The following is a 26711-nucleotide window of genomic DNA, read 5'->3' on the forward strand; positions in this document are numbered from 1 at the left end:
CAGAACCACAGTGCTGCAGTTTCACACTCACAGTTTGTCATGTCTTTTATGTATTGGGATTGTCTCTGTCAACTCACCATATGTTTTTTTTTATTAGTAAGGCTTTATTATTATTATTATTATTATTATTATTATTATTATTATTATTATTATTATTATTATTATTATTATTATTATTTTATCAATTACTAGAACTTTCAGGCAACCCCACATGGGGTCCTGACCCCAAGGTTGAAAAACACTGGTTTAGTGTTTCAGAAGTGAGGAAATATAAACAGATTTACCAACAGATGAACAGATTAAAGTGCTGGAATGTGCAGGATGGATAACTCAAAAAGTTTTCTTGACTTTTTTTTTGCAAATCCAAATGTCAAACCTGCAGCTCAGACCCCATATGTCCGCAGGGGGGCGCCGTAGACCAGTATGACCTTTGCCTCTGAGCTGTGATCTGATTGGTCCACTGTGTTTCTACTCATCTTCTAACTTGGTGAGTTTGGGTCCAGTGTGTCAGACAGTTTCACACATTCAGCCTGAGTCCTGGGTTCATGGACATCCAGTCTGTTTGAGGCCCTAGACCTGCAGCTGCTCCTGAACCATGTCCACCACTTTGGTAGCGAAGACCCTGGAGGACCTGAGCCTGGACCCGGGCTATGTGACCGGGGACCCCTGCGCGTCCCTCAGCCTGTCCTCCGGGAGGTCGGGACACGGTCTGCTCCGAGCCGGTTCTCGGCCTTGGAAGCGGACCGGTTCTCTGCGCAGTAGGAACGGCAGCTGGGACACGGTGAGCTCGGTACCGGAGGACGCGGCTGAAGTCCTGAGCAGGTGTCCGAGCCTGCCCGAGCTGGAGGAGTACCCGTGGACCGAGCAGGAGCTGCGGGAGGCGGTGCGGAAAGGGTCCGGCTCGGATGCGTCTTTCACCGTGGAGGCGGTGCAGCGGCTGTCCGTGCTGCTCCGCCGGGCCGTGGTGCGCATCTCCCGGGAGGCGCAGCGGCTGAGCGAACTCCACCGCCGGTGCACGCGCCTGGAGGTGCAGAGCGCGGCCAGGTTGGTTCTGAGTTGGACTTTGGCCGAAAAGTGCATCTCCTCCGCGGTCAGAGCCGTGTCCCTTCACTGCATGAGCGCCGGGGACGACGCGCGGCAGCGGAGCAAGTCCTCCCGGTGCGGACTCGCGCTCTCCGTGGGCCGCTTCTTCAAGTGGATGGTGGAGACGCGCGTGTCGGTGCGCGTTCACGAGTACGCGGCTGTGTTCCTGACGGCCTGCGTGGAAAGTTTGGCGGAGGAGGTGGCGGCTAGAGCACTGCAGGAGGTGGAGGAGCGGGGCCGGTGCCCGGTGACCCCGGAGATCCTGGACGGAGCCGTGAACCAGGACGCGGAGCTGTGGGGGCTCCTGCAGGTCTACGAGCATCTGATGTGTGGGAAAAATGCGCACGGTGAGTGGAGTGGCATGATGACTAAAGCACGTGTGTTCACCTCACATACAGGTTTAATGGTTTCGCTAATCAATCCTTATTTATTCATTTATTTATTTAGTTACAGTGTCTGAACGGAATGTGATTTATTGAAAACATCCTCAAGTGTTTTGTAGGACCACAGTAACTCAGCCTGGTCTCTGATCGACATGACTTTTACAAAATAGAGTATGTCTGTGTCTGTAGTCACAAACTTTGAAGAGCTTTTTCCAGTAACAGTAGGATTGCACATTTTTGAACCTGGAAGTTTTACTTGCAGCCATAGTCTTAATATGAATTATAGTTTGCAAGTTCATAACATGCTATTTCTTTTGGCAGTGGTGCACTGTAAAAAATGACTGTAGACTTAACACCAAAAAGTTGTAAAATTGCCACATGAAAAAACTGTGACAATACAATGCAAAGTTGTTTATTTGAAAAGATTTTTGTGTTAACGATTAAATCAAATATAGCTGTAGTTTTAACAGGAAGAGTATGTGAACAAAACCAGATTAGTATGTAGAAATGATGGATTTCTATTATTTTTAGAAAATAAAACTGTAAATTTAAAAACAATGTGGTGCTGTTTAAACTGCAAAGACCATAATGTTGAAATAACAGCATATTTGCTTATATATATATATATATATATATATATATATATATATATATATATATATCTATATATGTATATATGTATAAAAGTTTTTAAAAAAGTAAACATTTAACAATGTACCATTTTAAATTTGTAAATGAATGGGTTGGTAGAGTTGGTAGAGCGGCTCGTCCAATAACCAAAGGGTTGGTGGTTCCAATCCTGGCTCTGACTGTCCAAGTGTCCATGGAAGACACTGAACCCTAAACTGGTCCCAGTTGGACCTGGTGGATTTGGAAAGTGCTGTGGACACCATGAAGGAGGAGAAAATGAGCTAAAGAAGTGCAGAACATTTACCATTTAAATCCACTGTTCAATCTACATGTTTAAACTGTTAAATCTACATGTTACTCTGTAAATATGTTTACAGTTGGATGTGTTTTTTACAGTCTTGTTCTGGAAACCACAGCTGCCAGTTTTTTTTCCATAAAAACAACAGGATTTTTTTTTACAGTGTGGAGGAATTGTCCAAATTTCTTATTTAATTAAAAATACCAATACATCAAAGTGAACATTCGTTCATTCATTCATTCATTCATTCATGTTCCTTTTCAGGTATCAGATTTATAAGTATTTTACTGACAGTTACATCATCAGCACATCATACTGCTCCTTAGGACTATAAACTTCCATCTGCAGACAAAAAGATGAAATTCTGCACAAATGATACAGAATGACACTGTTAATCATTCCAACCAAAGAACATATAAAACATGTTCAGTAAGTGCACAACAAGTTTTGCCAAAGGCTGGATTCTGCACAAGCACCTTCTGTGAGCTGCAGATTTATTTATGAAAATATCAATTAATACAAGACGAGAGACCTTGACAAGACCGGTAGATTCATGGGGAACACAACTGCCCTGTGTTTCTCTACCTTGTGCACAAAGCATTCTGTGATACAACCCACACACACACTCACACTCACACACTCACACTCACACACTCACACTCACACTCGCACTCACACACTCACACTCACACTCACACACCTCCCATGAGCGGCAGCAGAGTGAGGTAAATGAGAGAGTGTTGTTAACCTTTGACCTGCAGACGACAAAAGGCAACTCTCACTGCTCACATTGAACAAACTGCTTCTGTGCACACAACACGCTTTCTGTCACCTTGTTTTTACTCTGTAACTGAACAAACGTCCTGATCTGATGGTATCTGTACGTTTCACAAATGAAAACTGAGAAAATGTTTCCTTTCACTTTGCTCAGATCCTGCAGATGAAATCCAGACATTTACTGTGTTTTTGTGCACCTTTCTTTTTTTTTAAACATAAAAATGAATATAATATACTGTAAATTCAAAATATAGTAAGTTTAGTCCTGTTGTCTGGGGTGGAGAACTTGCTGTATGATTTAGATGGACCCAGATGGTAATGTATGGATCAGATCTGTGTCAGTGTTAGGTTTTTGCTTACTTTTGTTGTCATTCTGAGAAGATGAAGATGCCTCCCCATGTTTAACTAATGAACTCTTTTTCTTTCCTTTTGTCTTGTAATTCCTCTTAAATGTGTACATTCAGTATTGTGCTGCGACTGAAACTTTAATCTCCACATGTCTCTGCCCAAAGGATCAATAAAGTTCTATATAATGTAATGTAATCTAATATAATATAATCTAGTATAATGTAATGTAATCTAATCTAAAACTAGCACCATTACAAAATACTATAACATATTTTTGATTAATACGGAGCAGTCAACTTTAATGTCATAATATAGTTTTTACCCCTCAGCCAACTTCTGGCCAGAGGGGTATTGAAATATGTCTGTCTGTCTGTCTGTCTGTCTGTCTGTCTGTCTGTCTGTCTGTCCATCCATTCAATGACATTATCTCATTATCTGAAGAATGCATTGAGATATCTGCACCAAATTTATACTGTGGATGCATCTTGGCACAGAGCAGAAGCCTGTTGAAAATAGGTAACCTTAACCCATTTTTTCAAGGTCAAATGGTCATGTGCAGTTATAATATCTGAGCACTTTCAAACATAAATATGTATGTAATAAGTTTTACACAAAGATAATGTAATCTAAATTATAGGGCAGTAACTTTCAACAGAATCTTACACTTTACTTGGCCGAAGGGGATTAAAAGTACACATGATGTGTACTTTTGAGAGATTTTTTTTCCTTCTCTGAGTTTTATTGATTACACTGGTCAACAACAAATTTATTGTTTCAGTTTTTTGAGCTGATTTAGGATCATTTTGGTGCTGAATCCAAAAATCACATTCATTTTGCTCAATCAGGTCAACTTTCTGAACTATGCTACATATTGGCTTTTTAACATTTTTGCTTACATTTATGGGCATTTTCACATCATATGATACAAAATTCTTTCATATTTCTTGCAATAAACAAGTTCTGAAGATTTTACTTTCGCCAGTTTATGATTAATGTTTTTTTTAATATTACAGGTGAATGAAATGGCTTCAACTAGAAGATCTTGCAAAAATAAGCCTGACGTATTCTGCTACATCTGCGGTGAATACGCCATTGTACCTAACAGGAATCAAGTGATCAAATGATTTTGTTTCTCTTAAAACCTATTTTGGGTGAGAACTATATAAAAAAATCAACTGATAAAGTCACAAAAATGTAATCAATTTTGTGAGAAGATCAAATTTTTCCAAATCAAATTAGCAAAAAAACCCTGACCTGATTGAGAAAAACAGATGTCATTTTTGGATTTAGCGGTGCAAAATGGTCCTAATTCAGTTGAAAAAACCTAGACAACTGGCAAAAAACATTTTTTTGTAACCCAGTGTTATCAAATCTCTTTTATTCTTTAGTTTAATGTATTTGAGCAAATAGACTTAGTGACTGAATGATGGCATAGAGGACACTGGACAGAGGCAAAACAGCAGCACATGAAAACATGTGAAACCCTGTTGGCCCCTCTGTCCATTCTGCTCTGTGTCACCAGGAGCACCGTCACGTTTTCCACCGCTTCAGCTTTGACCGCTTCTCTGTGCATGACATCATGACTTCTGTGTTGTCGTTGAATGCGTCTGCATGTGGACGTGCCTTTAGCTCAGCTCTGCAGCTCGCCTGTCAGACAGAGGTGAGAATCGCGCGGGAAGCCGTTGTTTTCGTAGTTTAATCTGGTTAAAACCAGAGGCCGGTCCGTCTGGAGCCGGCTCACACTAAACTTCACAGACAGATCACTGAACCAGGATCAGCAGCTAGAGCACAGTCCCTCTGTCATGAAGTAGAGGTGACTGGATTCAACTCTCAATTTCTGATCTGAAGGAAGAGTTTTATAGTTGTTGGAGAGAACCTGTTATTCAGAAAAGAGAGGAGACAGAAATGCTTCAATTACACGTTTTATCTGTGTCATATATGATCCATCTATCTGGTTCTGGATTGTGCCCAGTTCTCTTAGTATTCATACCCATAGTCTTAACAGGCAGAAAGTTGTAGAATCAGAATTAAGTCAAAACAATCAAACAAAGCTTATTAAACTAGAAAAGCACTCGGAAAGTGCAGACCTCCGCCAAGGCAGATCAGCCCCCCCCCCGATCACCACCAAACTTTAATCATTTGTTCCTTGTGCCACTATCAACATTTCCTGAAAATTTAATCAAAATCCTTCCATAACTTTTTGAGTTGTCTCGCTAACAGAGAAACAAACAAACAGACAAACGCTGATGAAAACATAACCTCCTTGGTGGAGGTAATAATAACAAAAGTAAGAAATGAATAAAGAATAAAACATAAGCTTTTGGAGAGAATAAAGTCACTAAAGCAAAAAAAGTAAAACTTACAACTTGTCACAAATAATTAAATACTGCACTGCAGAGAGAGCCATAACTGGAAAACATTTTCACTCTTTGCACTTTATCATCCGAGAAAGTCACTTGCAAAGGTCTTATATGAGAAGGGGTCTTACAAGTCTCCAAATATTATGAGAAAATGGCTAAGTTGGCACACTGGTTCTAACTTAAAATCTGTTAGCGTCAGCAGTTTTCAAAGGTTACCCAGCCTCTGTCACAGCTACGTTCTGCTGATATCCATAAAATGCCAGATTGGTGCTTATTAGTCCGCCCAGCCCGTTAACGGTGCATCTAAAACCTTTATTAATGCAGTCACAGACATGCATGGTATCAACAGTTGTCATGTGTGGGTCTCAGCTCAGTGACTCCAGGTTGGATTTTAAAGTCTAACCTGATCCCTCACACAGTCCTGTTGATGTTCAGAGTGTGACGGGGTTCAACCTGGTCCTCACAAAGACACATTTCCACAGTCCCGCCTCCACTCAGGCCTGTGTGCTGCTGTTGTGGAGGCAGACAGTTGTACTATTATACGTGTGTGCAGAAAGAGCTGCTGTTTTTAGACCACTCACTGTGACTCTGTTTTCATTTGGGACTCACTCACTCTCCCTCTGTATGTACGATTGTATTTTGGGGGTTTGTGAGTTTTTCTTGACAGGAAATGGTTTAATCACGCTGACTGTGGTGGTAGTGTGTGTTTGTGCGTCCGAGGTGTGTGTTGGGGGGCGGGGCTTCCCGCAGGTACAGAACTCACAACAGTGGTTTGTGTTTAGCAGACTAATGAATAGAGGCCTGTTCACTCTGTAAACACAGCAGCCAATCACAGCTCATTATCTGACACACACTCAGGGAAAGCAATGATTTCTTTCTTTACTTTCCAACCAAAGTGTCTCAGCTCACAGTGATCAATCTGCTCAATAATCAAGCTTTTGTTGAATGTCGGCCAATCAGCAGCATTCTTCTCTAACGTGATCTTGAAGAGTATAGAAACAGTTTTCACTCCAGTATGGTAGAAGTGTAGCTCTGCTGCGTCCTTCACAGTTTTACAGTAAGACAAAGAATTAGCTTGTTCTTCTGCTTGAGGTAACTTCTTTGATAGTGACAAAAAAATACCAAATGAACTTTTAAGAACTGCTTTCATCTAGAATGGTGGAACAACAGCTCTGTTGCTGCAAACACTGAACTTTTTTTTTTTATTATTATTTATTTATTTATTTATTTATTTTAATGGAGAGACAGAGAATTTTTTAATTCCATTCAAATTGTGACACCATTTACACATATGATGTTCATCAATTTAAAGTGTAATTTTACATACCAATAAAGCTGTGGTTTGTGGTGAGATAGTAAAGAAACATCTAGTTTTGTATGAAATAGCACGATGGACTCATCTCTAATCATACACATCACCAACACCAAAACAGCTGCTGCCCTGGTACATTTTACCTTCGAGAGCAAGGTGAAAAAAGTATTAAAAGGGGTGAAAATCAGTACAATCTGGTCATGCTGAAATTGCAGGGACATGCTCAGCAACTTTGAACAGATCAGGGACAGAGACAACTAGGTAGATGGCGCTTTCCCAGCTGAATGAATGAATGAATGTTTTTATTACTGTGTCTTGCATACAGACATGCCCAGCCCTTTCATGGGCTTATAAGACACCATAAATACAAACCAAAGATCAAATACCAGACAATAGGCACAGTATATAAACAAAACAAAATACTGACCTATATGTCAGCCCTGCAATGAACTGGCGAAATGTCCAGGGTGTACCCCGCCTTCGCCCCTATGTAGCTGGGATAGGCTCCAAGCGACCCCCGTGACCCTAGTGAGGATAAAGCGGGTTCACAAAATGAATGAATGAATGAAAATACTGACCTATTTAAACAAACACATCTGACGCTTTTTCCAGGCTTTACAAACAAATAATGCTAATTTAAATACATTTGAACTAAACAACCATTTCATCTTGTCATCATCAGTGCTCCAGAACAGATCAGGATTTCGGATACAAGTATCATCAAACAAAGAGGCTCTCAGTTCATCATATAGAGGACAATACAAAAGAAAATGTGATTCATTTTCCACTTCCCCCAAATCACATCCTGCTTTTGGATGTGTGGTCTTTCTATTTATGTTTTTTTTTTTTTTTTTTTTACTTTTTATTGAAATTAGAATAATGACAATATAAAAAAAGTCTTAAATAGTATCCAATATATGTGTCAGAACAAAAACATTACACCCACAGTCCCATATACACATACAGAAAAAAAAAAGGGAGGAGGTCTGTCTACTTACTTAAAATTAAAGTAATCTATAAAGGGCTGCCAAATTGAATAAAATAACTTTACATTATCTTTTAGCGAAAATTTGATTTTCTCCAAATGTAAGTGCTGCATAATGTCTTTCATCAGAGCCTGAGGAGTTGGAGGATTTTTGTTCTTCCAGTTTAAACCAAACACTGAATTTTAAGTTGGAAAACAGAAATTCTTTGTTCTAATCCAATCAAAGCTGGACTCACAGTTTAAGTTGCCATTTATACAAAAGACACTGTTAAATTCAGTGATGTATTTCATTTACTCTCAGCCAGTGTAAAGGAAGCCTCTTAGACAGACCATCTTTCTGTTCATTACACTGGGTTACAAAAAAATGTTTTTTGCAAGTTGTCTAGGTTTTTTCAACTGAATTAGGACCATTTTGCACCGCTAAATCCAAAAATGACATCTGTTTTTCTCAATCAGGTCAGGTTTTTTTGCTAATTTGATTTTGAAAAATTTGATCTTCTCACAAAATTGATTACATTTTTGTGACTTTATCAGTTGATTTTTTATATAGTTCTCACCCAAAATAGGTTTTAAGAGAGAGAAAAAAAAATTTTCACAAGCACACTTTATGAAAATTGTGATTTGATTCCTGTTAGGTACAATGGTGTATTCACCGCAGATGTAGCACAATACATCAGGCTTATTTTTGCAAGATCTTCTAGTCGAAGCCATTTCATTCACCTGTAATATTAAAAAAAACATTAATCATAAATTGGCAAAAGTAAAATCTTCAGAACTTGTTTATTGCAAGAAATATGAAAGAATTTTGTATCATATGATGTGAAAATGCCCATAAATGTAAGCAAAAATGTTAAAAAGCCAATATGTAGCATAGTTCAGAAAGTTGACCTGATTGAGCAAAATTAATGTGATTTTTGGATTCAGCACACCAAAATTATCCTAAATCAGCTCAAAAAACTGAAACAATAAATTTGATGTTGACCAGTGTTATTCACCATCATACTCCTCTTAAAACAGCACATGCAGACAGAATGTTTCTCACTGGAGGTCATTTGCTAGAACTGTACATGTGAGAACTTCCATTTCACCATTTATTAGTTTCTTTTCTATATATTATAGCGTCTTGAAGGACATCGATGCAATGAGACTCTTTGGCGAAAGCAACAACTGTGAGATATAAGTTTTAGTTTGTGCACAAATAGAAGAACATGCATCAACAATGTTACCTATGAACATAATTACTGTGTCTAAAGAGTGCAAACCTGTTCATGATCATGACTTTTGTTTTCCCATCTGCTAACTGTACATTTAGGGCACACAAGGCTTCATCTTTCTGCAGTTTGTCCTCACTGAAGCTCTTTCTATTGTGTGAAGATCAGAGTCAGCAGAAACAATTCAACTAAACACAAAGAGCTGAGCTGAGCGTGTGTATGTGTGTAGTTTAGTGTTCATCACATAGGCTTCACGTGCATGTGTATTAGAGACAGCATCTGTGTTGTGGTCTGATCTACAGCAGCAGATTCCACAATAATAAACAGAACCATTCACTGCAAACTCACAGATCTGATTTATTTCACCTAAATCTGAAAGCACGAACAAATGAATCCACTGAAGTGCCAAGAGCTGCTGTTCCTCCAGTGACCACTTGAGGCAGACTTTAAATCGACAGCTGTTCTGTGGTTGTGGTTCGAGATGTTACACTAATCCTACTATATAATGCACGTTTCGACCCGCCCCGTGTCCCCGTGTGTGATCGATGTTGCAGCACAGGAGGGCGTACGGGTACAGTGCCGCTGTTGCACCACGGGAGGGCACGATTGTACAATGGCACCACGGGTACAATGCTGCTAGAAAGACTAATACAGGATTCATGGCACTGACGTTTACTGCTACTTAATACACAACTGTTCTGTTAGTATAGCTTATTTATTGGCTAATATTAGAACTGACTTGGAATTGCATTGGAGAATCTGTTGTTAATGTCATTACTGTCACCAAAAACCTGTATGTTATAACACTGAGCAACTTATTAATATTCGTTGTTGTTGTGTAATATAACATTTCCAAGTTACACTGCTAGCTTTAAAAGTTAGCTAGGAGAATTTCACTCTTCCAGTCCACACTTGGGTCCTGATATGGTCACTTCCTACTCCAGAATCCATGATAGCATTGGCCAAAATGCTAAATTCTAAGTAAACCAATGAGTGACTTCATGGAGACTGAATCCACTTTCTTCTGGTGTTAATGTAAAACATTTACAGTAGAGAATAAATAATTTTAAAATGATATTTCACAGTACAACTACAGAGCAGACATCTGCAGAGTTCGAATGGATCCACAGGTCATTCAACTTCAGCCTGTGTGTGTGTGTGTGTGTGTGTGTGTGTGTGTGTTTAGGTGAGCTGTCTCTGCCGTCTCTACTCAGTCCATACTCGAAGGCTCCTGATGACCTGATGGAGAGCAGAGAGGACATCTACGCCCAGCTGGAGCTCCGGTCACTGGAACAGTCCCTGCTGGCCACCTGTGTGGGCAGCATCGGCGAGCTCAGTAAGTGTGTGTTTGTGTGTGTGACAGTCGTCTCTGTGTTTTCAGTGTTTGTGTAATTGGCTGCTGTGTCTCCTGGGGCTCCTTGTTAGACGTTGCCGGCTTTGCTCACAGTTACATAACAAGTAGTTTCTGTGTGAGGAAACAAAGACACCTTCAGACCTTGCAGGCCACCGTAGCTCATTATCTGAAGTGTTGCTGCTGTTAGGGACTGGGGGACCTCCTGACATGTTGGTGGACACAAAACACAAGTGTTTTACAAGTGTCAGGTTTCCATGTGTCGTGTACCATGTCCTAATATAATGGCAAATACTGAAGATAACACAGAAAATATTAAAGTAATAGACACGTTTAACCCTTTCATGCATGAATTATGAGAACCTTATAGTTGAGTTTTTTGTTTTTTTTTTTAGTGTTTTTATTCCTCCTTAGGCATGAAAAAACTAATGAGATTAAGGTTTTTTTTCGTAGATTTACAAAAATGTCCACTCAGCTACACCATGAATTTTATTCTTGAAGCAAAGAAACATGTATTTAAAACCCAATATGATATAGTGATATGAAAACAGTCAAATGAAACCATGTTTAATGCAGCTAATCTGATGTTTTCTCACATTTTAACATATTTTAATACTAGTTATTACTCACTTCATGGAGATAATATGCAAAAAATAACAATTAACTATTGATTTCCACCCAAGAACCAATCGACAACAGCAAAGTTACAGTAATGGTATGAATGTCAGCGTATGAGATGATGCATAAGTGTCCACTGTGTCGGCTGATATGGAACTAAAACAACTAAACACATGAATATACAAGAGAACAGCTGGAGAAGAACTGTCCACTGGAGTGACCACTGTGCATGAAAGGGTTAACGATAGTTGTAATAGTTGTACTGTGAGTTGCTCCAAAAATCAGTATTATTATGTAATATAGAGTTAACCAAAGGTTAATTAAGTAATCATAAAATAGTAAAAATAAACAAAATGTCAGATTAATCAAAAACTATTTTTATTTACAGCCTTAATCCAAATGATTAAAATGTAATAAAATCAGAGCAAAGCTGATCGATTTGTTCATTTTTTTTCTTTCTGCAGGTGATATTGTGTCTCGAGCGATGCATCATATGCAGCGTCTTCGCAGTTCGACTCCTTCAGTTACTTCCACACGATCAGCCAATCAGACGGCAGTATCCTGGGCACCGGACGCCCTGCGTACTCTCTACTACTTCCTGTCCAGCCCACAGATGGAGTCTATGGAGAATCCAAACCTGGAGCCTCCGAGCATGACGCTGACTAAAGACAGGTGTGTGTGTGTGTGTGTGTATATAAGCAACTTGCTGTTCTTCAATAATTTCCCTCTGGGATTAATAAAGTATTCTGATTCTGATGGTTCAGTAACATTATGAAAATGCGTCCTTTTATAATTTATAATTTTCCTATAAACAGACGACCGCTCTGCAAAATGATTATCAAATAAGCAACACTGTTCTGCAGGTTTCTTGCATACATTTTCAAACAAAAAATATGAACTCATTGAATGAACAGAAAATGAAAGAAAATTAAAATATGACAGGATTTTATTACATAAATGTCTGATGAACTTTACCCTCAACTGTTGCAGTATATTAGCCAATTTTAGCATTAATTCAGCATTGGACTAAATGGCCTGTGAGACAGTATGCTAATTAACCAGCTAGCTCTAAGTTGCACTCTTGTACATTGCACAAATCTACCACACTGTTATCAACACAACTGTATGTGTAAAAATGTATTAATTAGATGAAATTACTTGGTGATGTTTAACACAGCAGCCTAATCCAATCAGTGAACACCAACAACAGCAACAAAAAATGAATAAATAAAAGCTAAAGAGTGGTATCTGCCTCCTGTTGCTCCTCCAGGCCTTTCCTGCTGCTGCCTCCTCTCATGGATTGGATTAAAGTTGCCACAGTTCACGCAGAACATCGCCGCAGCCTGTTGGTGGATAGCGATGATGTCAGACAGACGGCCAGGCAGCTCCTCCCTGGGTTGGACTGTGAGCCACGACAGCTACGGTAACGTTGTGTCCTTGGGCAAGACACTTCACCCTCCTTGCCTCCAGTGCCACTCACACTGGTGTATGAATGCATATGAATGTTTGGTGGTGGTGGGAGGGGCCGTAGGTGCGAATTGGCAGCCACGCCTCTGTCAGTCTGCCCCAGGGCAACTGTGGCTACAGATGTAGTTTACCACCACCAGAGTGTGAATGTGAGAGCGAATGAATAATGCATCAATAATGTAAAGCGCTTTGGGTGCCTAGAAAAGGGCTATATAAAATCCAATCCATTATTATTGTTATTATTATTGTTATTATTGTTATTATTATTATTATTATTATTATTATTATTATTATTATTATTATTATTATTATTATTAAACAACCAGTCCATGTGATGCTAGAATCACCACTGATGGTTTTGGGTACTGGTACGTTTTTCTCCGTGTCTGCAGGTCGGAGTGCTGTTTCCAGTCCTTTAGGTGTATGGAGGCTGATGCTGCCTCAGTCCGGTTCCGGATGGATTTGGGTTTCAGAATGCTCTGCTGTGGTCGATCAGATCTGGTCCATCAGGCCACCCAGTTGCTGGGAGCTGACGGAGTGGATACCATGGACGACCAGGTGAGACACCAACACTCGCTCCATGCTTTCCAGAGAGATGGTGATAAAAACTCCAAAACTAACTCCATGAACGTGTCTGCAGGGAATGACGGCTCTGATGTACGCCTCTGCAGCAGGAGATGAAGCTCTGGTTCAGATGCTCATTGAAGCCGGAGCTCAGCTGGACCTGCAGGTACAAGCAGCTGCTGACACACCTGTGTGACATCCTGCATACTTTAGCTGCTTTGAGTCTCTAATCCAAGGTGTATGTTTGTTGTTCAGATCCCATCCTGCTCTGTCAGACATCCGTCAGTTCACCCTGGCAGTCGTCACTGGGCTGCGCTGACGTTCGCGGTGCTGCATGCTCACCTGTCTGTGGCTCAGGTCAGAAAAAACATAACTAAAGTTTTGAACAGTTACAGTCACTTAATCTGTTTTTTGTTTTTTTTTCAGAACTATATGCACAGTTTTTACTGACACTAACCAAAAGGTACCAATGATCAAAACTTGCTTAAAAAAAAATGCAAGTCTAGAAATGATAGACCAATAATACTGTTTCAAGCATTCATTCAAGTCTCTTTCTCTCCATTTGTAAAAGTATTTACTCTGTTAATATAATTATAAGTAGAGTAGGGCTTTCACTTCACACTTTTGTTACTGTTTATTAAATTAAACTTTTTTTCCAGACAGCTTAACAATAGTTGTGGTTTATAACAAGTGACCACGATTTGATTTAGTTTATGAAGTTTACTACTAATTAGTGGGTTTATGCATTAAGTAAAGTTGGCATTACTTTTACTTTATTCAGACAAACTGCATTTAAGTTTATGTAGTAGCTGACATTCAATTCAGTTCACTTCACCATTCCATTCAATATAATTCAATTCAGTTCAAACTACTTTATTTATTCCCATAGGGCAATTTAGTTTACAGACTACCAGTCACTGAATTCAACAAAAACATCCAATATACACACATACAGGGTGGGGAAGCAAAATTTACAATATTTTGAGGTAGGGATTGAAAGACAGTGTATGACCAATTAGTTTATTGAAAGTCATGAGAATTTATTTGCCACAAGAAAATTTACATAATAGAAAATGTTTTTATTCTATGTGTCCTCCTTCTTTCTCAATAACTGCCTTCACACGCTTCCTGAAACTTGCGCAAGTGTTCCTCAAATATTGGGGTGACAACTTCTCCCATTCTTCTTTAATAGTATCTTCCAGACTTTCTCGTAATAGTTTTGCTCATAGTCATTCTCTTCTTTCCATTATAAACAGTCCTCATGGACACTCCAACTATTTTTGAAATCTCTTTTGGTGTGACGAGTGCATTCAGCAAATCATGTCAATAGGGGGCGGCCATGGCTCAGGGGGTAGAGCGGTTCGAATCCCGCTCTGTCCTAGTCAGTCCGTTGTGTCCTTGGGCAAGACACTTCACCCTCCTTGCCTCCAGTGCCACCCACACTGATGTATGAATGTTTGGTGGTGGTCGGAGGGGCCGTAGGCGCAAAATGGCAGCCACGCTTCTGTCAGTCTGCCCCAGGGCAGCTGTGGCTACAGATGTAGTTTACCACCACCAGAGGGAGAATGTGAGTGCGAATGAATAATGGATCAATAATGTAAAGCGCTTTGGGTGTCTAGAAAGGCGCTATATAAATCCAATCCATTATTATTATTATTATTATTATTATCACACACTCTTTGACGTTTGCTTTCCTGATTACTCATATGGGCAAAAGTTTCTGAAAAGGTATGGATAATAGTGTTAGGTATGATTATGACATCAATATATGTTTGGTTTCAAAACAATTGACGTAGTGCCTGCTGAGAAAAAAACAACTAAATGTTCATTGTAAATTTTGCTTCCCCACCCTGTACACAAACAAAACAAAATCACATGGACAGCCTTTCAGTGCAATTGAAATACAGGAACCAGAGCAGCACAGGTCAAAGTGCATGGACCAGCAGGGACCAGAATAAATAAATAAATAGATAAGCAAACAGTTACATATTGTGGTCACAATGTTTGACCATCAACAGTATTAAGAAGCCTGATAGCAGAGGGAATAAAAGAGCTGGCATATCTTGGTGATGTGTCACTTAAGTTTGACATATTTATTCCTTGCTCTTCACCAATTGCGGTCATTTCAGGCTCCAAAAATATCTAGATGGCAACTACCAAACCTGTGGCTTCAAAACAACAGTACACAACCAATGGCTGTACAGGCTATTGGTAAACTATTAAAATAAGCAGTGTGTAATGTGTGTTTTCTGCTCTGCTGTAGCTGCTGTTGGAGGCAGGGGCAGATGTGGAGGGCGGAGCTCTGCTGGATGGTCATGACAGTTCAGTGGAGACGCCTCTGCAGTTGGCTGCTGCTGCAGGTAAAAAGTCACAACAAAAAGAGACAACATCCTCTAACATTATATTTAGATGTCTGACCAGCATTTTACCCTCGTAGGTCATTATGAGATGGTCAGCTTATTGCTAACGTATGGGGCAGATCCTTTGCTTAGAATGCATCATGGGAATTCACTGACTTCACCGCTATATGAGGACATGAACTGCTTCAGCTGTGCTGCAGCGCATGGACACAGGTGAGCCAGACATGTCACATGTAGTGTTTTTTTAGCCGATCACTCCAAACATAAAGTAACAATCAACATCTGCAAAACATGTTATATGAGTTGAATACAGACGCCGTGTTCCCCACACATTAAACTGTAATCTTTGTAACCAACACACAGTAGCAGTTTTCCCATATGGTCTAGCGGTTAGGATTCCTGGTTTTCACCCAGGCGGCCTGGGTTCAACTCCCGGTATGGGAATGATTTTACACATGATATTACGGTACATACAGTTTTTACAAAAAGATATGTTAAACCACTCCTCTGGCGTTGCCCGCGGTGAGAGGCAGCGGGCTGGTGTGGGCTTACTTATAGCCCCTCAGCTCAGCCGCCATGTGTTGGGGTTCACCCTGGTGAACGAGAGGGTCGTGTCCCCACGCCTTCGGGTCGGGGACAGGTGCCTCACTGTTGTTTTGGCCTACGGGCCGAACAGCAGTGCAGAGTACCCGGCCTTCTTGGAGTCTCTGGGAGGGGTGCTGGATGGTGCTCCGACTGGGGACTCCGTTGTTCTCCTGGGCGACTTCAATGCCCACGTGGGCAACGACAGTGAGACCTGGAGGGGGGTGATGGGGAGGAACGGCCTCCCTGATCTGAACCCGAGTGGTGTTCTGTTACTGGACTTCTGTGCTAGTCACAGTTTGTCCATAACAAACACCATGTTCCAACACAGGGATGTCCATAAGTGCACTTGGCACCAGGACACCCTAGGCCGGAGGTCGATGATCGACTTCATTGTCGTATCATCAGACCTCCGGCCACGTGTTTTGGACACTCGGGTGAAGAGAGGGGCAGAGCTGTCAACCGATCACCACCTGGTGGTGAGTTGGATCCGCTGGCGAAGGAGGAAGCCGGACCGACTCGGCAGGCCCAAACGTGTTGTGAGGGTCTGTTGGGAACGTCTGGCAGAACCCGATGTCAGTGTGGTCTTCAACTCCCACCTCCGGGAGAGCTTCTCCCAGATCCTGGGGGAGGCTGGGGACATTGAGTCCGAGTGGACCATGTTCTCCACCTCCATTGTCAAAGCGGCTGCTCGGAGCAGTGGTTGCAAGGTCTCTGGTGCCTGTCGTGGCGGCAATCCCCGAACCCGGTGGTGGACCCCGGAAGTAAGGGATGCCGTCAAGCTGAAGAAGGAGTCTTATCGGGCCTTGTTGGCCCGTGGGACTCCCGAGGCAGCTGATGGGTACCGGAAGGCCAAGCGTGCTGCAGCCCAGGCGGTTGTGGAGGCAAAAACTCGGGTCTGGGTGGAGTTTGGGGAGGCCATGGAGGAGGACTATCGGTCGGCCTCGAGGAAATTCTGGCAAACCATCCGGCGCCTCAGGAGGGGAAAGCAGTGCGCCACCAACACTGTTTACAGTGGAAGTGGGGAGCTGCTGACCTCGACTGGGGATGTTGTCGGATGGTGGAAAGAATACTTCGAGGATCTCCTCAATCCCACTGCCACGTCTTCCATAGAAGAAGCAGAGGCTGAGGTCTCAGAGGTGGACTCGTCCATCACCCAAGCTGAAGTCACCGAGGTGGTTGGCAAGCTCCTCGGTGGCAGGGCACCTGGGGTGGATGAGATTCGCCCTGAGTACCTTAAGTCTCTGGATGTGCAGGGACTGTCTTGGTTGACACGTCTCTGTAACATCGCGTGGCGGTCGGGGACAGTACCTCTGGATTGGCAGACCGGGGTGGTGGTTCCCCTTTTTAAGAAAGGGGACCGGAGGATGTGCTCCAACTATAGGGGGATCACACTCCTCAGCCTCCCGGGGAAAGTCTATTCCAGGGTACTGGAGAGGAGGATCCGACCGATAGTCGAACCTCGGATCCAGGAGGAACAAGGCGGTTTTCGTCCTGGTCGTGGAACGCTGGACCAGCTCTATACTCTCCATCGGGTGCTCGAGGGTTCATGGGAGTTCGCCCAACCAGTCCACATGTGTTTTGTGGATCTGGAGAAGGCGTTCGACCGTGTCCCTCGTGGTATCTTGTGGGAGGTGCTTCGGGAGTATGGGGTCCGGGGCCCTTTGCTAAGGGCAGTCCGGTCCTTGTATGACCGAAGCAGGAGCCTGGTTCGCATTGCCGGCAGTAAGTCAGACCTGTTCCAGGTGCATGTTGGTCTCTGGCAGGGCTGGCCTTTGTCACCGGTTCTGTTCATAATTTTTATGGACAGAATTTCTAGGCGCAGCCAAGGGCCGGAGGGGGTCCGGTTTGGGGACCAAAGGATTTCATCTCTGCTTTTTGCAGATGATGTTGTCCTGTTGGCCTCATCGAACCTGGACCTTCAGCGTGCACTGGGGCGGTTTGCAGCCGAGTGTGAAGCGAGCGGGATGAGGATCAGCACCTCCAAATCCGAGGCCATGGTTCTCGACCGGAAAAAGGTGGTTTGCCCTCTCCGGGTCGGTGGGGAGTCTTTGCCCCAAGTGGAGGAGTTTAAGTATCTCGGGGTCTTGTTCACGAGTGAGGGAAGGATGGAGCGTGAGATTGACAGACGGATCGGTGCAGCGTCTGCAGTAATGCAGTCGCTGTACCGGTCGGTTGTGGTAAAGAAGGAGCTGAGCCGAGAGGCGAAGCTCTCAATTTACCGGTCAATCTACATTCCTACCCTCACCTATGGCCATGAGCTTTGGGTCATGACCGAAAGGACCAGATCCCGGATACAAGCGGTCGAAATGAGTTTCCTCCGTCGGGTGGCTGGGCGCACCCTTAGGGATAGGGTGAGGAGCTCAGTCACCAGGGAGGAGCTCGGAGTAGAGCCGCTGCTCCTCCGCGTCGAGAGGGGCCAGCTGAGGTGGCTCGGGCATCTGTTTCGGATGCCTCCTGGACGCCTCCCTGGGGAGGTGTTCCGGGCATGTCCCACCGGGAGGAGACCTCGGGGAAGACCGAGGACACGTTGGAGAGACTATGTCTCTCGGCTGGCCTGGGAACGCCTCGGGATCCCCCCAGAAGAGCTGGAGGAGGAGTCTGGGGAGAGGGAAGTCTGGGCATCCCTGCTTAGACTGTTACCCCCGCGACCCGGCCCCGGATAAGCAGAAGAGAATGGATGGATGGATGGATGTTAAACCAGAGAGAGAGAGAGAGAGAGAGTCTAAATTTTGTCATGTGTACTCATAATGACAATAAACATTCTTGAACCTTAAACCATCTTTATGACTATTTCCAGGGGTGCCATTACTAATTGCGGGTCCCATGAAAGATAGAACTCATGGACCCTTTGTAAAATTCAATATCTTGTTGATCTGTTGGAGGCGCGCGTGTGTGTGTAATTAATGTAACTTACACTAGCATGAAACGAAACTGAAATGTAACATGCTTTCAACGTCCGACTCCCGACCTCCATATCTATATCATACAGTGGATCTTACACAAAATTTTCACAACTTCTAACCTGTATCCACTGGACCCCCTCCACTGCTCTATGGGCCCCCCAAAAATACTGGGCCACATGAATTTGTCATGTTTACCTCCCCCTTAACGGCGCCCCAGACTATTTAGGATACAATAACAAGAGTTACTTGGTACCTAAAGGTTTAACTTAAAGAATGATCATCTATGAAATAATTAAATCCCACAATTCTTTGGCTACTATGTCTTTATTGTATATGACCAAATGATCGAACCTGCCTTCTACAGAAATGTTCTGAGAAGGCTTCTCCTGCAGCCTCAGCACAGGAAGGAGGACATCCTGTCTCTGGAGGAGATCCTGGCTGAAGGAGTGGATGAAGAAGAGGAGGAGGACGATAGGGAGGACTCGATTAAACCTGCACCTAGACTCTGTAAGGCCAGGATAAAAGCTCTACAGCAAGCAGTGTATTATAGCGCTGAGCATGGATATCTGGACGTTACCATGGAGATCAGAGAGATGGGTGAGTTCTGTACGGTAGGAGGTCAAGGCAAAATGAGTCATTTTATTGATTCTTTGTTTGTAGGACTGACGGTGATCTGAAAGTAGATGAATGGTGATGGTTAAATGAAGAAGTTGTGAACATCAGGATAACAAACATTCACATTTTATTAATAAAACTCTTAAATGTCTGGAATTTGGGTTGTAAACTGTCAACTTCTCTGCACAGAAAACATTTTTTTTTTTTATCTAAGGCCATGAAATAAATCTTATTTTCATTCTTGAAAGGTCTTAGAGATTTCTAAATTATTTAATTTTATTTTTTATTTTATTTTTTATTTTTTATTTATATACTTTTATTTTCAGAGTTTTGTTAATCTGAACAAAACTGAACAAACAAGAACTGAAACTATGAATTATGAAAGAGCTGCAGCATCTGAAACTGTCTGCAATGAACATTTGACAGATTAACAGAACCACAGTGCTGCAGTTTCAGCTTCAGAGTTTGTCATGCCTTTTATGGATTGGGATTGTCTCTCTCAATTTACCATGTATTTTTTATTCGTAAGTTTTTTTTTTTTTTTTTTTATCAATTACTAGAAATTTCAGGCAACCCCATTTGAATTGTAGGCAACCCCACGTGTTCATAAAATGACTTCTTCACATGATTCCTCTCAGACTCTGAAAAAAGAATTGCAGTGATTGGCTGCTGATGTGATGTCATGTGACCTCCTCTGTGCAGGTGTTCCCTGGAGGCTGCATACCTGGCTGCAGTCGCTCATCAGAGCTCATCAGCTGAGCAGACGCCGAGTCATCTCCTCCCTCCTCATGGAGTTCTCCACCATCAGCCCGGAGGATTACACCCCTGACCTCGTCTCCACAGGCATACCTCTGATGTTCAGGCTGTTGGAAAGCAGCAAGGTCTGTCATCTGTCAGTAAAAACATAGAATAATCAGCTGAGCCTTGGAGACAAGTTGCCCTGTCAAAATTGTGGTTTTTTCTCATTAGGACTACATAATAACGAAGCGTCTGGCCGCCCTGTTTTCTCACTGTTATGGCCGCTCTCCTGTTCCTCCAATCAAACCGCTGGATGTCGCTGTGTCAACGCAACTCGGTAACACATCACTGGTCACATGATTTATTCCATGGATTGGTTTATTTGTATTTTTAATGGTTATTTGTTAAGACTCACCTGTGGGTCCTCATCCTCAGATGTCCACTTTCTGAACAACCAGGAGATGTCAGATGTGACGTTCATGGTGGAAGGACGTCCATTCTTTGCTCATCGAGTGCTGCTGATGTCGGCGTCTGAAAGGTCTGACTCTAGCTGATGATACAGGTTATATTTCCAGATTCAGAGTGCATTTTTATCAGTTTAAAGCAGTGTTTTTAAACTTTGGGGTCGGGACCCCACGTGGGGTTGCCTAAAATTCAAATGGGGTCGCCTGAAATTTCTAGTTATTGATAAAAAAAAAAATAAAAAAAAAACTTACTAAAAAAAATATACGGTGAGTTGACAGAGACAATCCCAATCCATAAAAGACATGACAAACTGTGAAGCTGAAACTGAGACACTGTGGTTCTGTTTATCTGTCAAATGGTCATTGTGGTCAGTTTCAGATGCTGCAGCTCTTTCATAATTCATAGTTTCAGTTCTTGTTTGTTCAGTATTAATTATCAGCCTTGTAAATCCAAGCTGGACTGACTGGACATATCCTGACCAAGGAAAGTAAAATTCTCACTTTGTGCAGTAATCTACACCTGGATTTACTGCCTCCATCCATAATAATATACATTATATAGAATAAATGTCACCTAAAATTAACGTTTATTTGCAACATAGTATAGCAAACTATTACATGATCAAAAACAAATTAATTTGAGCCAATAAATGTCTCTGTTTTGAATGTCTGGGGTCACCAGAAATTTGTGGTGTTAAAATGGGGTCACAAACCACAAAATGTTGGAACCACTGGTTTAAATTGTAGCAAAAGACTGAATCAAGAGAGAGAGATGAATGATCATTAAAAACAGAGAAGTCAAAAAGTTTGAACTTGTTTTTTACATGAAGTTAAATAATTAAATGAATCTAATTAGAAAACACTGGGAGCACAAACCTCTACCAAGACAACATACAGTGCTATTCACAGCATCATAAAAAAGAATGAAAATTTTCCTTTTATGTCTTTATTTCCTTTTTGTTTGACCCTGATTATGCAAATCTGTGCAAATCCACTCCAGATTTTATTTAGTATCCTGGAAGAGAATGGACCAAAGTTGCCATAGTTTACATTTAACAAAACTGTACAAACGCTTGACATATTGTGATTTCTAGAAAATAATCCTCCGTGTCTTTGAACTTCAAGCTTCAAGACTGAACTATTCTAGTCGCAGTACATGTATGTTGTATATTAGAATCAATATAGAATAGAATTAGATGAATTTTGACTTAGATACGAGTTTTTTAAGTTTCACCTCATTTTGGGAAATTTTGTGAATTTTTTTAACCTTTGGATTTGACCTGGAACATACAAAATGCCTGTAGTCAGTGTAATTAGGAACTCACACACACAAGTTTTAGTCAATTTTAGTTGAAAAATGTAACCTCATTGATGAAGACAATTAAATAAATAAGTCGATGAATAAATTCTAGTGAGAACGGTTATGAAACAGATTTCTTAAATTCCAGAATCACTGTAACTGAGATTCAAACACATTATTTTAGTCCAGTGGTTTCCAACCTTTTTTGGCTCGTGACCCCATTTTAACATCTCCAATTTCTGGCGACCCCAGACATTCAAAATGGAGCCTTTTTTTTTGCTAAAATTAGTTTGTTTTTGATCATGTAATAGTTTGCTATACTATGTTGCAAATAAACGTTAATTTTAGACGACATTTAGACTGTATAATGTGTAATGCACAAAGTGAGAATTTTATTTTCCTTGGTCAGGATATGTACAGTCAGTCCAGCTTGTGTTTACAAGGCTGGTAATTAACACTGAACAAACAAGAACTGAAACTATGAATTATGAAAGAGCTGCAGCATCTGAAACTGACCACAATGAACATTTGACAGATAAACAGAACCACAGTGCTTCAGTTTCAGTTTATGATTTGTAATTGTCTCTCTTAACTCACCATATATTTTTTTGTTAGTAATTTTTTTTTTTTTATCAATTACTAGAAATTTCAGGTGACCCCACGTGGGGTTCCAACCCCAAGACTGAAAAACAGTTGTAGTCTGTATAGACAGTGTTACTACTTTTATCCAACAGGGGGTGATATGTCTGTTAACTGAGTAGGACTGAAGTCCACACACAGACACAGGCCACAGTGATACAGACACTTTGGTATATTTTACTCTAATCATAGTGTTTTACATAGTATTACAATAAAATCCTCCAGTCAAGGCGACAGTAGAGAATTTATCAAATACCTGTGGATCAAGTAGCAACAATTTCAACTGGCCTTCACAGTCAACTCATCGCCTTCTCGAAAAACACACATTGCTGAGAACTGCAAAATAAACTAACATAATAACTAAGTATATTAATACAATAACCAAAGTAAATATGAATATAATAACTAAAATGAATGTATATTGAAGGCATTAAAGACCTATTAACTAAGTGCTGTTAAGATCCAATTGTGTAGTGTAAAAAAAAAAAAATCACAGTTGAAGTAGAATTTCAATACTTAAGAATCACGTTACATCAGTACCAAAGTACTGTGACAGTATAAAATCAAGAGACTGGGGTATTGTCAAAGTCCATCTAATAAATCTGACTTTTTGTCATCAGGTTCCGTTGTCTGTTGAGTGACTCCCCTGACAACATCATCCACATCAGTCACATGACCTACAGCACGTTCCAGGTGAGTACGTCATTCCTATTGGACAATCAAAAGACACAGATCAGACACAGATGACACTCTGGGATGTTTATTTCTGCAGGTGATGATGAAGTCTCTGTACTGCGGAGGAACAGATGGCCTCACTCTGTCCCATTCTGAAGCCATGAAGGTAAAACAATCACTCACCTGTTTATCTGCTGCGCGTTAGCATTCAATAATATATGACAATCACACACTAGAAGAAGATTTATGTCTAACAACAGGAGTGAAATGTCAAAACAAATATAAAATGATCAAACTGTACTGAAGCACATTAAACACCTGAATTTGTCGGAGGAATGAATGAAAGCTGAACTAGTTTGTTGTTTGTCATGCAGGTGCTGCCGGTCAGCTCATTCTTCCAACTCAGAGGGCTTCAGAGGAGCTGTGAGATCCAGCTGTCGAAAAGTTTGACTCTGGACAATGTCGTCCACATCTACCAGATCACCAAGGTACACAAACACCAAGAGAAACAAAAAAACAAAACAGACTGAAAAACACACAAAACTGAAAAAAAAAATCATATGTACAAGCACACAAAATGTGGAAAAGCAGACAAAATAACAGTTTAGATGTAAAACACTACTACTATCAATCCTAATTATTTGTTACTGACAGATTGACTCATTTACATAAATATTCAGGACTACGACTGACTTTTAGGCAATTTAAGATTAACCTATTTTTATCAATAAAGTCTTGAAATTCAGTGAATAATGTATTTTGCAACGAAATATTAATAATTGAATAAAAAAGTTGTGAGATTTCTACTTAAGGAAGAGTTACAGCTGTGATACATTTGTAAACAAACTATACTTAATGCTCATTTATATTTGCTTATAAATGATTTATGCTTATTTCTTGTTATGAATGAGAGAACTCAATGAAATGTGTTTCTGAAGGGAGATCTTTCTCAGGCTGTGTGTAAAGTGTAGTCTGTTGGCACATGACCTGTTCAGACGGGGCAGGAACATATTTTTCATGATCGGAGATGCATTGAGATCCAATTAAGACAACATGGGGAGGTGGTCTGGGCCACACATGTCCAATGCATATGTATTCTTTAACCCTTTATAGGACACTCATAGAAATACTCTGAAATTCAAAATTTCAACCGTAGTGTGTTATTGTAGGACGTAACAAGACTTTATTACTTTTGTGAATTTTTTCTACATTTTTTATTGTCATGTAGAAAATCAAGGTTAATGAAATTACTGTATTTGGTTCTGAGCTGGTATGTGGCAAAAAAAAAAAAAAAATACAAGAAGTAAATATAACAAGAAAAACAGCTGTAATGTAAAAGGAACATGTATTTTTGAACATTAGACCAACATCGGTGCTGATCCAGACCCCTGTCCACATCCACATGATTCCTTTGAACATCATTCCTTACATTAGTTCCATTATTTCATGGTACCGAACACAGCAGGTACACTCACTGTTCATGCAGAGGTGGACCTTACAGACCCAGTAGACCACATTGGACCTGACATTGTTGACTCACTGTCACTTACGTGATAAAGGGTTAACCCTTTGTCTGCTGCCCCAACTGCAGTCAATTACGTTTTCGAAGCGACATCCCAAATTTTGTAGCTTGCATTCTGTTTTAATTTCTATCTTTCACTGAATCACCAAAATTATGCTAATGCCAGGTCTGAACAGTGAAACACAGGTGCCATAACAATAACACAATTAATGTTGAACCTATTTGTAGTACTTTTCAGCTCAAAGACACACTTGTTCATATGTTTGTAGTTGTATTCATTGTGTTTGTATTTACCTTTTCAGCATCATGCAGCAGCAGAACTCCGCAGGTCCTGTGAAGGTTTCTTCCTGCAGAACATGGACCAGCTCCTGGACCAGGACGACTTCCACCGTCTGCTGCTGGGGCCTGTTGATCAGGACGTGCTCTGCCCAGGGACTGACACTCACACTGGTCTGGCACAGGAGCACAACCAGGCCCAGAACCGACCTGAGCTGCTGCGGGACCTGGAGGCTGCATTGATCTACAGACTTTGCGCTGTCAATGCGTCCTGTCGTGGGTAAAAACCCTGCGGCGCTGGTACAGATGTTCACACAGCTGGATATGTCTGGAGCCATAAACTTTGTCTATTTGTTCTTTTTATGGACAACATACTGCAGTAGGTGTTTTGAAAATCACCACATTATTATTCAACATATTTATCTTGACACAAGTACAGCTCTATCATTAGAGTAAAATCAGTTTCTTCCTTTAAAAAATAATGTAATGAGTCAAATAATCATATTTACCACTTATTATTCTGATGCATTTCGGTAGCAACTTTTCCACTTTTGTACTTTTGTTTGGGCTCTATGTTTTATGTTTATTTTTTTGTGAATTTTATATAAAATTGTTTTTTTTTTAATTAGTAAAAACCCTAGAAAGACGTTTGACTCGTGTCAAGATTTCCTCAGAGACAAAGATATCCTCCTGAGACACAGTAAGTAAACATTTTCACCATTTCACATTAAATAATTGCCTTAATTTGAAACAGCATGATGCAACAGTTTTTTCTGATAAATCTTTTATTTAAATTTTTCTTTTTTTTTTTTTTAATAAATGTCTTTTTCAGTAGACTTTTTTTTTTTTTTTTTTATTAAAGTAAAGCTGTGAAACTTGTCCACGACAGAGGATAAAAATGCATTGCTGGGTCTCAGGAGGATATATGATCTGAATATTTAACAGAAAATAGCTGCAAGTATGAAGGAAATTCTATACATTTACAGGAATGAGAGATTTTCTTGGTTTTTTACTTTTCTATAATATTTAAACTTGATGATTTACCAAAGTTGTTGTAATTAATTATGCAATCACTGTGAAAAGATCTTTCAGCATATGGGCTCTGTTGACTTACATTCATCCTAGACATGCAATCCATTTAGTGATATATTTAAAAGAAAAAAAAAAGCAACATGGGTTACACTTTGAACATGTGAAATATGTACATATTTTTATAAATAAACATTTTAATGATCAAACTGTTGGGG

General features: G+C 40.8%; 1 protein-coding gene and 1 non-coding gene across 2 annotated transcripts; both read left to right on the top strand.

The window, feature by feature from the left end:
* Positions 1-535: 535 nt before the first annotated feature.
* On the top strand, positions 536-26223 carry LOC115414033 (ankyrin repeat and BTB/POZ domain-containing protein 2-like). Its single transcript, XM_030127225.1, has 17 exons — positions 536-1430; positions 10574-10723; positions 11821-12028; positions 12627-12779; positions 13216-13381; positions 13464-13553; positions 13643-13744; positions 15651-15747; positions 15825-15960; positions 19600-19832; positions 20553-20731; positions 20820-20925; positions 21024-21126; positions 23612-23684; positions 23764-23832; positions 24041-24154; positions 25491-26223. Exons 1-17 carry the CDS (start codon positions 596-598, stop codon positions 25746-25748), a joined length of 3072 nt encoding a protein of 1023 aa, XP_029983085.1. The 5' UTR covers positions 536-595; the 3' UTR covers positions 25749-26223.
* trnae-uuc (transfer RNA glutamic acid (anticodon UUC)) lies at positions 16120-16191 on the top strand. Its single transcript has one exon. It is a non-coding gene; the product is annotated as a tRNA-Glu (tRNA).
* Positions 26224-26711: the final 488 nt, after the last annotated feature.

The sequence above is a fragment of the Sphaeramia orbicularis genome, chromosome 3 (genome assembly GCF_902148855.1).
Source record: "Sphaeramia orbicularis chromosome 3, fSphaOr1.1, whole genome shotgun sequence".
NCBI classification, from domain to species: domain Eukaryota; kingdom Metazoa; phylum Chordata; class Actinopteri; order Kurtiformes; family Apogonidae; genus Sphaeramia; species Sphaeramia orbicularis.